This window comes from Panthera uncia, chromosome B1, assembly GCF_023721935.1.
Source record: "Panthera uncia isolate 11264 chromosome B1, Puncia_PCG_1.0, whole genome shotgun sequence".
NCBI lineage: Eukaryota > Metazoa > Chordata > Mammalia > Carnivora > Felidae > Panthera > Panthera uncia.
The window spans coordinates 101,399,765-101,411,939 of NC_064811.1; the positions used below are offsets into that span (position 1 = coordinate 101,399,765).

Here is a 12,175-nt window from a genome sequence, read left to right on the forward strand (position 1 = left end):
CTGAGTGTTGTCGGTAGGAATAAAGTTGCTTCCTGGAAAGAAAAGCCTCGGTGTCACGATTCTCTGTGTGAGAATCCTGCTACAAACAGATCAATTAAACCAGGAGCTGGTTCTTTGGGGAAAAAAAAAAAAAAATTAACAAATGGATAATCTCTAGCTAGACTTATCAAGAAGAGAAAGGGCCCAAATAAAGTCACAAACGATAAAGGAGAAATAACCAACACCACAGAAATGCAATCATAAGAGAATATTATGAAAAACTATATGCCAACAAACTGGGCAATCTGGAAGAAATGGATAAATTCCATAAATATATAAACTACCAAAAAACTGAAACAGGAAGAAATAGAAAATTTGAGAACAATTATGAGCAAAGAAATTGAATCAGTAATCAAAAAACTCCCAAAAAACAACAGTCCAGGACCAGACGGCTTCATAGGCAAATTCTACCAAAATTTGAAGAGTTAATTCTCATTCTTCTTAAACTATTCTAAAATACAGAAAATGAAGTAAAACTTCCAAAGTCATTCTATGAGGCTAACATTACCCTAATACCAAAACCAGATAAAGACTCCACTAAAAAAGAGAACCATGGGACAATAACGCTGATGAACACAGATGCAAAAATCCTCAACAAAATACTAGCAAACTGAATCTAAGAATACATGAAAAAAATCATTTACCAAAATCAAGTGGGATTTGTTCCTGGATTGCAAGGTGGTTCAATATTTGCAAATCAATCAACGTGATACATCATATTAATAAAAAAAAAGGATAAGAACCTTATAATAATTTTGTTGTTTCAGTAGACTTAACATCCACTTATAATTAAAAACCCTCAACAAAGTAGGTTTAGAGGAAACATACCTCAACATGATAAAGGCCATAAATAAAAATCCCACAGCTAACATCATCCTTAAAAGGGAAAAAGTGAGAGACTTTCCCCTAAGGTCAGGACCAAGACAAGGATGACTCTCATCACATTTCTTTAACATAGTAGTGAAAGTCCTAGCCAAAGCAGTTAAACAACAAAAAAGAAATAAAAGGCATCCAAATCTGTAAAGAAGTAGTAAAACTTCCACTATTTGTAGATGTTAATGATACTATATATAGAAAATCCTAAAGACTCCACCAAAAATTTACTAGAACTAATAAATGAATTCAGTAAAGTCACAGGATATGAAATCATGTACAGAAATCTGTTGCATTTCTATAAGCCAGTAATAAAGCAGCAGAAATAGAAATTAAGAAAACAATCCCATTTACAATTGCAACCAAAATAGTAAGATACTTAGGAATAAACCTAACCAAAGAGGTGAAAGACCTATATTCTGAAAATTAAAAAACACTGATGAAAGAAATTGAACAGGACACAAAGAAACAGAAAGACATCCCATGCTTATAGAAGAATATTGTTAAGATGTTCATACTACCCAAAGTAATCTACACATTTAAGGTAATCCTTATCAAAATACCAACACCATTTTTCACAGAACTAGAACAAACAATCCTAAAATTTGTACAGAACCACAAAAGACCCCAAATAGCCAAACGATCTTGAAAAAGAAAAGCAAAGCTGGAGGCATCACAATTCCAGACTTCAAGTTATATTACAAAGCAGTAGTGATCAAAACAGTATGTACTGGCACAAAAATAGACACATATATTAATGGAACATAATTGAAAACCCAGAAATAAACATAAGTATATGGTCAATTAATCTTCAACAAAGCAGGAAAGAATATCCAATGGGAAAAAGACAGTCTTCTCAACAAAATGGTACTAGGAAAACTGGACAGCTACCTGCAAAAGAATGAAATCGGACCACTTTCTTACACCATACACAAAAATAAATTCAAAATGGATTAAAGATCTAAATGTGAAACCATAAAAATGCTAGAAAAGAACATATGCAGTAATTTCTCTGGCACTAGCCATAGCAGTTTTTTTCCTAGGTAGATCCTCTGAGGCAAGGGAAACAAAAGCAAAAATTAACTACTGGGACTATATAAAAATAAAATGTTTTGCACAGTGAAGGAAACAATCAATAACACTAAAAGGCAACTTAGGGAATGGAAGAAGGTATTTGCAAATGACCTACCAATAAAGGATTAGTATCCAAAATACATAAAAAGCTTATAAAACTCAACACCCAAAAAATAAATAATTCAATTTAAAAATCGGCAGAAGACAGAATATACATTTCTCAAAAGAAGACATAGCAGATGGCTAATAGACACATGAAAGATGTTCATCATCACTTATCATCAGGGACACGCAAATCAAAACTATGATGAGATATCACCTCACACCTGTCAGAATGGCTAAATTTAAAAAACAGAAGAAACAACAGGTGTTGGAAGGGATGTGGAGAAAAAGGAATTTTCTTGCAAACTGGTGTATCCATTGTGGAAAACTTACGGAGATTCCTCAAAAAGTTAATAGAACTACGCTACAATCCCCCAGTTACACTACTAGGTATCCAAGGAATACAAAACCACTAATTCAAAGGGACAGATGTACCCAGCATTGTTTACAACAGCCAAGAAATGGAAGTAGCTGAAGTCTCCTTTGAATGGTGAATGGAAAAGGAAGATGTGGTATATGTGTGTGCACGTATATATATGTATATACACACACATATACATATGTTGGAATATTATTCAGCCATAAAAAAGAATGAAATCTTGCTATCTGCAACAACATAAATGGGGCTACAGATTATAATGTTAAGTGAGACAGAGAAAGACAAACACCATACGATTTCACTTTTCTGCGGAATTTAAGAAACAAAACAAATCAACGAAGGGAAAAAAGAGAAAATGACAAACCAAGAAACATTCTTTACTATAGAGAACAAATTGATGGTTATCAAAGGAGAGGCAGGTGGGGGGATGGTGAAATAGGTGATGGGGATTAAGGAGTGCACTTGTCATGATGAGCACCAGGTGATTAAAATACTCACAAAAAAATTTATAAGTCATAGTAAAGCTTTTATAAGTTACCCACAGTAAAATGTCCAGAAAAACAGAAATGTCCTTGTACAATTTAGGTGAGCATTGGAAATGTTAAGGTATTATAGACCTAAGGCTGAGGTTAAGCAATTAAATAGGACTCTGCATCTCTTCCAGTAATTAGAGATTTCTGTAAATAGACATCTTTACTTATTAATCACATTATTCTTGCCAAGAAAATAAAGAACTTTCTTGGCTTTTTGTTATACAAAATTTAAAAAAGAAAGAAAACAAATACAGTGCACATCATTCTGTTGTGTATGGGTATAAATATAAATTGATATAAATGAGAGAACAGTGCATTAAAATTGTACTTAAGGAATTCTACACAGCATTGTTTCACACTGCTGTACATTTCTTACATTACACTTTTGTGTATTTTAAGTACTATGTATGAATCCACTGGGAAAAGACAGCTAATGGATCCTTTCTATGAGAAAGGTATTATTGTATAGATTTTAAAGATGAGGAAACTGAGGCTCAGAGACTTGGCCGATGTAGAAATGGCACAGGGATTGGAATGCAGGTCAGCCTGACTCCGAAGTCCATTTTGTTTATACCAACTTTCTCTCATTTAGCACAATTATCAATTTATTTGCATTTTGTTATTAATTTAATGTTGTCCATATAGCATCTTCATTACTTCATCATCTCAATCAGAATCTTTCAAGAGTTACTATTTCCATGTCAAATCTAAACTCCTCTGCCAGGCTCTCAGACCCTCTTATACTAGGCCCCACTTGTATTACTCAATCATGCTTCCTAGTCTCTAGTCATTCCCATCACATGATCCAATTCAAATATAAAACTTATTGAAGGGTAGGCACAATACTACTTTAGGTACTCAAAATTATTTTTTTAAGTATTTTTTTTTAATGTTTATTTTTGAGAGAGAGAGAGAGGGAGAGAGAGAAAAGACACAGAATCCAAAACAGGCTCCAGGCTCTGAGCTCTCAGCACAGAGGCCGACGCGGAGCTTGCAGCCATAAACTACGAGATCATAACCTGACCTGACGTTGGGCTGTTAATGATAAAGCTTAGTTTGAGTCAGAGATCCTGCCTGAACTAAAACTTTGGAAGTTACAACTATGAGAATGTTTTGAGACAGCATTTCTGCAAAATGTATGATACTGCTTTCAGCTATCATTACCAATATTTTGTTTAAAATTTAAAATTATGTATGATGGGGAAAAAGGTCTGTCCATCAATATTTACTGAAGTTTCAGAAAGTAGCAAGATAATTATTCTCTTTGCCTTATAGTCCTAATCATGAAAACATCTCACGCTAATTATGGTACTTCTCTTAAAAGTCTTTGTTGCTTCTAGTTGCTTAGACTTATTTTGTTGTACAAGGTTCTTTATATTGTTCTTAATCTGGCACTTGGTCAAATAATTTACCACTTCCTGTACTCCTGGCCACAATGAACTTTTTTTTTGTTTTGTTTTTAAATGTTTATTTATTTTTGAGAAAGAAAGAGATAGAGTGTGATTGGGGAGGGGCAGAGAGAGGGAGACACAGGATCCAAAGCAGGCTCCAGGTTCCGAGCTGTCAGCACAGAGCCTCATGTGGGGCTCGAACTCCTGAACCATGAGATCATGACCTGAGGCGAAGCTGAATGTTTAACTGACTGAGCCACCCAGGTGCCTCCATGATGAACTTTTAAACCATTACTTCCACACTATGTGGAATGGCCTAAATGTTTATGTCCCCCCAAATTTACGTGTTGATTTAAACATGGACGCAATGTGATGATATTAAGAGGTGAGGCCTATGGGAGGTGATTATGTCACAACACTGGAATGGGAGTAACCACGAAAGGCAGTAGTGTTCTTATAAGAGACTTCAGAAAGAACCCTTCTCCCTTCTGCCATGTGAGGACACAGTGAAAAGATGAACATCTATGAACTGGGAAGAGGGACTAATCAGACACTCAATCCTGGTCCAGCCTCTAGAAATGTGAGAAATAAATGTTTGTTGTTTAAGCCAGTCTGTTATTTTTGTTATAGTAGCCTGAACAAACTAAGATACCATGTTAGCCCCTTTCTGAACTCTCTGTACTTTTTTACATGCCATTCTAATTTTCTACTCTGTTTTCCTATCCTAACTTTTTTTTTGGCCTGGTAAGCTCCTACTCATTCTTCAACACCCAGTTTGATATTCATCTCCTCTGAGAAGTCTTCAGGGTTTTGTTTTAAAAGCAAAGTAATCGTTACCATCCTTTGTATGACCATGGCCTTCCCAAATAGGTAGTAAGCTGCGGGACATCAGAGATACTGTCTTAAATAATCTTCCTATCCTCAGCATCTGGCTCAGAGAAAGCTTAATGAATACTGAATGAATGAAGAATATCTCGACAGTCTGTGAGAAACACAGTTGTCTTCCCAACTAAATATAGTCATTTTTAATTTTTCTGTAGCCGTAATGTGACAGTGAGCAACACTGAGGTTATCCTGACATTTTCAAGGCCTGCCTAAGTATTTTTTGAATTAAATAAATATCCAAATGATCCATAACTGCTTAGAAAGAACTTAAAGTAAATTTTTTTTAATGTTTGTTTATTTTTGAGAGAGACAGAGCACAAGTGGGGAAGGGCAGAAAGAGAGAAGGAGACACAGAATCCGAAGCAGGATCCAGGCTCTGAGCTGTCAGCACAGGGCCCAGCGTGGGGCTTGAATTCCCAACCTGTGAGATCATGACCTGAGCTGAAGTCAGACATTCAACTGACTGAGCCATCCATGCTCTCCTAGAAAGAACTTTCAAAATATCTTTCTGTAATTCTTTGAGCATATCAAAATTTCTACATTTTCTCTAGAGACAGCTGAACACTTAGAAAGCAATTTACAGAGCAGAAGCAACTTAAAGCAAATGATCAAAGAGAAAAAGAGGCAAACAGAACAACAGACTTTTAAACATAGAGAACAAACTGGTGGTTACCAGAGGGAGACAGGTAGGGGGATGGGTGAAATAGGTGAAGGGGGTTAAGAGTACACTTTTGGTGATGAGCACTGGGTAAGTATAGAATTGCTGATTCACTATTTTGTACACTTGAAACTAGTATTATACTATACATTAATTATACTGGAATTAAAAAATAATCATATTTAAAAGAAAAACAGAAGCAACTTACTTTATTTCGATCTTGTACAACTAATATTTTTCTAGTATTTTCATCAAATACAGCTCCTGTTGGGGGAAAAATGAAAGATAATTGAGAAATATTAATTTCATTCACCTTAGACTCTTCCCATACTCTTACCTGTGATCATCAAAATTATACCCATCCTGGAAGGCCTAGTTCAATTACCACCTCATCAATGAACACTTGTAAAATCTCTCTAGCAATAAACTGATTGCCCAGTTATTCAGGTTCTAACAACTTGGAATACCAATGATGGATCTAGCATATGCTGAGTGGTAGGATAACTATCTGCATAAGCTTCTTCTCTTTTCAATATCTATTCCTGATGGTACACAGTTACAGAATTATTTTATTCTTCTGTAGTACTTATTTTAGTGTCTAATCTTAATTGCTTAAAAAATATTTATTGAATGTAGTGACTTTTCCATTCTCATTTTTATTTTTTGAATTGCTATGTATAGAACGTGTATTGTGCCCCTGATGATCTAAATCTTAAATATCTTAATATTCAGTGCAAGACCTACCTGAAGCCACTTGTATTTCTTTTTTTGAGTTTTTTAATGTTTATTTTTGAGAGAGAGCGGGGGTGGGGTGGGGAGAGAGGTGAAGTGCAAGCAGGGGAGAGGCAGAAAGGAGAGACAAAGAATCCAAGGCAGGCTCCAGGCTCTGAGCTGTTCAGCACAGAGTCCGACTTGGGGGTCAAACTCGTGAACCACGAGATTGTGACCTGAGCCAAAGTCGGATGCTTAACTGACTGAGCCACCCAGGTGCCCTAGCCACTTATATTTCTTTATGACATGTGTATATGACTTTATAACATCTCAATATATTGCTTTGGGATATTTCTTTATTTTATATATGTTTTAAGTTCTAGTCCTTTTCTTTTACTTATTCATTCATCATACACATTGCCACGCACACTGGGCATCAGGGACTCAAAAATAAGGTTTGTTTTTTATTTCTCTTTGGGCAATCCTGGGTCAAAAATACAAATGACACCGTAATGGTTTATATTAATTTCTTTTAAATGTTATAATTTAAATATATTTGGGGGCACCTGGGTGGTTTAGTCGGTTAAGTATCTGACTTTGGCTCAGGTCATGATCTCACTGTGGGTTTGAGCTCTGTGTTGGGCTCTGTGCTGACAGCTCAGAGCCTGGAGCCTAGTTTGGATTCTGTGTCTCCCTCTTACTCTGCCCCTTCCCCACTTGCTCTCAGTCTCTGTCTCTCAAAAATGAATAAACGTTCACATAAATAAATATCTGTATTTACGTAATGTGAGGAAATATTGTAAAAGATACTTTCCATATACTCTTCCATTATTTCAATATCAATTGAGTTCCTATACCTAATACATATGGGTTCTCTATATATTGAGCCCTGTTATGTGTCAGGCATTTTTCTAGGTGCTAGAGATATAGTGGTAAACAAAACAAAATTCCCGATCCTTGATGGGCTCACATTCTGGTGTGTGTATGAGGAGGTAATAAGTAAATAAAAAACAAATTATATACAACATGAGGTGATTGCAAACATTTTATGTTGCAATAAAATATAGAAGAGGATAGCTATGTATAATATAAGGAATGACAAATTTCTCTGAAATGAAAACACCACATTTAATGTTTAAAAGAAGGAAAACCAGTGAGATATAATTAACGTTAATGTTGGTTTCTATTAGAAAATATAAATTATAATTTAATTGAATTGGACTTTACAAGGGTTAGAATACCAAAGAAATGGCAAGGAAACCTACTCTTAAATTTTAATAATTTGTGATTACTCAAAGTGTACTTTTCCCTAATGAATTTTAAACATGAGCAAAGTATTTCAAAGACAAACCTAACACTGCTAAAGCACAATGTGAGCGTCCCCTGCTGGTCACAACTTAAAAGTTAAATCAACACAAAGATCAGGGATTAAATAGAGATTATCATATTATGATTAGTGCTTTACGTGCCTTATCTCAGGTATTACTCATAATAATTGTGTGAGTGGTATTATTTTGAGTGCCCAAGTTCACACGGCGCTAAAACTGTCTGGATTCTGAGTTGGTATTCTTCTCACTGTGCAACGATGTCCCTTCCCCATACAATTGTGTTCTCTGGGGTCTCATGTTTCCACTTGAAGAGGTATCCAATTATTCATTCAAGAAATATCTATTGATCATGTACTTTATGCCAGACACTGTTTTGAACCTGGCAATACAGTGGTGGAAAAGACAAAATATCTGCCTTCATGGAGTTTATATTATTGTGGGGGAAATGAAGTACATGATAGAATTTCAAATTGTGGTAAGTGCTATAGAGAAAAACAGACCTGGATAAAGGGACCAAGGATGATGGCATGCAGGAGGACTCTATTTTAGACAGGAAGGTCAGAAGATTTTTGAGAAGTTGCTGGAGCAGAAACTTCAGCTCCAAAGAGCTAGATAAACAAAACCCTGGGAAAAAGCACTGCAGGAAGAGGAGCCAGCAAGTGTGAAAGCTCTGAGGCTGAGACAGCTTGCTGTGATTTAAGAACAGTAACAAAGCCATAGGTCACTCCATTCCAGTGTAGGGAAGGAAAGATTTTCCCCCTACCCACTTAGGTTTTGTGTCTAGGGCTGAGAATTGAACTCACAGAAGATAGATTAATGGAGGAAAAAAATATAAACATTTTATGTGAGGTTTACTTGGCCTGGGGTGATGATGGAGGACTTGATAAAAAGAAGTGAAAATCCCAAAAAAGTGGTCAGACCCACAGGCATATATACCATTTTAACAAACAGCAATAAATTATGGGGACATGACAAGACCACAGAAAAAAGGGTTTGGGCTAAGGGAGGTAAATTGTGGGAAAACGACGAGGACATATATGGGGGAAACTAATGGGAATACAAAGGTTATTTTAGTAAGGTTTATTTGTACAGACTCATCTTGGTGTCAACTCCCCATCTTCCATGATACAAGAAATTTCCTGGTACAAGAAATTTATGCCCTACTTTTATGTAAAAAGGGGCAGGCAGAAGACCCTTGCTATATCTAGTGTTTCTCAAGCTCAAAATAATCGAAGTGGCATATTTTGGGGTGTTATGTTCACCAGACACACCTTCTTTCTGTTGCTTATATCAATAAATGTCAGCTCTTCTCCCTTCACCTAAAAAACATTGTAGCTTTTCAGAACAATTTCTTACATGATTTCATCGCCACCCCCAATAGCCACTTCATGTAGATCATAGTTACACTTCAAGATTGCTCAAGTTCTTGATCTCTCACTTCTGGAACTCCTATGGTATATCTTAACTATAGTATTTAGTTATAAACAAGGGCTTCATAGGATACTCTGTATACATATATTACCAATTCTGCAGTAATAACTGGATTTAAAAGTGTAATTTAAAAATCTGTTACCATAAGAGACTGTTAAAAACTGAGAACAAACTGAGGGTTGATGGGGGGTGGGAGGGAGGGCAGGGTGGGTGATGGGTATTGAGGAGGGCACCTTTTGGGATGAGCACTGGGTGTTGTATGGAAACCAATTTGACAGTAAATTTCATATATTAAAAAAATAAAAAAATCTGTTACCAATGAATTGATAATTGTCGGTATGACTTTCTAATGTAGTGTGAAGGTGCTATCAAATTATCAAGTAGTCTTTTGAAGTAGAGTTGAATGGAAATTTCTAAATGCCTCTACTTGCTACAGGGAAGCGAGATCATGGACAGAGAAAACATTAGACATCCTTGAACATCTTCTTTTTAATTTCAAAGGTGCAAACAACCTCAAAAAACTCTTATAAATTATATGAAGGCAAATACAATTATTGGTCAAATTACTAATTTACATATAATACTGTTTTCATTTAAGTCATGAGGCGTCTTTTACTATTTCAGTTTTCTAGAATTCTAGGAATTAAAAAAAAATTAATGTTTATTTTTGAGAGAGAGAGTAAGAGAGAGAGAATCAACAGGTGAGGGGCAGAGAAAGAGGGAGACACAGAATCGGAAGCGGGCTCCAGGCTCTGAGCTGTCAGTACAGAGCATGACGTGGGGCTTGAACGCATGAGCTGTGAGATCATGACCTGAGCCAAAGTTGAACACCCAATCGACTGAGCTACCCAGGCGCCCCTAGAAATCTAGAAATTTTTTTAACCCTGGTTCCCAAAGGATGGTTTAGGGACCAGCACTGATATCAATAGCAGCTGCAGATAATTTCTTAGAAATGCAAATTCTCTGGCAACACCCCACAACAATGATATAAAAAACTCTTGGTGTGGGGCCCAGCAGTGTGTTTTCAGCAAGCTCTCCAGTTGATTCTGATGCACCTGCAATTAATCGAAAGCGAATCTTCTCTCAAGACTATGTCTCTGAAGTGAATCAGTGACTTGAAAATTCCATAATATACTTAAATTATGCTATTTTAAACAACTGTTTGGCACTGTAACTTAATGTAAATATCTTTAAGAAGTAATGTTCAAATCATCAAACATCTTTGCTTTACCTTAAATTTAACCTAAAAGTTACCTTTTATTTTACCCTAATATGCTTTACTGTAATGAATTTATTCCCTGATCCCAATTCAGTGTTACTATTTCAGTAGTGAAGTTCAAATACCTGTGTAAGACTGTTCAAATGTATCCTCTGGAAAACTAAACACCAAACTTGTTCTCTTGTGCTGTCCTCTGCCAATTCAGAAGGCAAAGTTCATTTATTTAAAGCACTACTCAATAGTCCCAAGGAGGATAATCACTTCATCAAATCATTCATTAGACATGAATAAACTATCGCTTAGCTGTAAGAAAAAAATGGAGTGAACCTCTAATGGAGTGAACCTCTAAAATGTTAGTTTGAAACTGACCTGCAACTCCTACTTGATGTGTCGCATATCCTGGTAATCTGCTGGGTCCTTCTCCCAGCCACAGTGTCAGTGTGGATGAATCCAACTCTGCATGGTGAAAGCAGAAACCCAGGGAAGCAGCAGGGGCAATAAATTGGCTTTGGAGGATGGGAATGTGCAGCCATACTGCTATTCTACCTTCTGACCTCCATTGCTGTATTGCAGCTAAAATGCAGATGAGAAAAATCTGTAAGTATTTTCCAGTGAAAGAAGTGGGAGAAATAAAAACTCATCTCAAGGTGTCACCTCTTCCAAAAAGCCATCTTAAAACATCCACCTCACCTTGTAATTAGCTGGGAGAATGGGGCAGGGGATCCCAAAATGTAACAACTGACACAATGCTTGGCACATAATTGGTTCCGTTTTGATGTTGTTCCTTTTAACATCCTTAGTTTTAATCTTTATAAATGACCATTATGGGCTTCTATTTATTCTTTCTTTAAGAGTTCTGTGATAATATTTTTGGCTTATAAATTTCAAGGTGGTTAAAACCCTAACTTTGTTTTTAAATATTATATACTAGTTCTGGGAAATTTTGAAAATAAAGTATAATGAAATTAAAACTTCATTATCTTAATAGAATGCAGAGATAAACATTTAAATGTTGACATTTTCCCATGAACATTGGAATTGACATCATACCACATATAATTTACAGCATGTCTTTATGACATAAAATGTAAACATTTTGCTATGTCATTAAAATTTTTAATGAACATAAATTTTTAATGACTACATAATTTTCCTCAGATAGGTGTACCAAAAGCTACTTAACCAACCTCCTACTCTTGGATATTTGGATTATTTCTAATTCTTATTATAAATAATACCAAGATGAACATACATTTTTCTGTTTTTGACTTCTGTAAATTCTCTTGCTTTATTACTTAAGATTGAGCCAGGGGAAAAAGATGCTAATATTTAGTCCTTACTAAATTCTAGACACTCTACATATAATACCTCATTAAGTTCTCACAACCCTGAAAGGCAAGTATTACTGACCTTAATTTATGAGTGAAGAATACTGCAGTTTTGTTTTTTTTCAATGTTTGAGAGACAGAGAGCATGCATAAGCAGGGGAGGGGTGGGGAGGGGGAGAGAGAGGGGGAGAGAGAGGGAGAGAGAGAGGGAGAGAGAGAGGGGG

General features: G+C 35.9%; 1 protein-coding gene across 4 annotated transcripts in view; it reads right to left on the reverse strand.

Moving 5' to 3' along the window:
* NUDT6 (nudix hydrolase 6) overlaps positions 1-12,175 on the reverse strand; it is a 44,547-nt gene that overhangs the window by 29,388 nt on the left and 2,984 nt on the right. For all 4 annotated transcript variants that reach the window (XM_049631139.1, XM_049631136.1, XM_049631138.1 and 1 more), the window contains exons 2-3: positions 10,993-11,196; positions 6,143-6,198 (exon numbers count right to left, since the gene is read on the reverse strand). Coding sequence is in view for 1 of the 4 variants with exons in the window: in XM_049631136.1 (XP_049487093.1) it covers positions 6,143-6,198; positions 10,993-11,196 (260 nt within the window). In the remaining 3 variants the exon portion in view is untranslated. The remainder of the gene's footprint in view (positions 1-6,142; positions 6,199-10,992; positions 11,197-12,175) is intronic.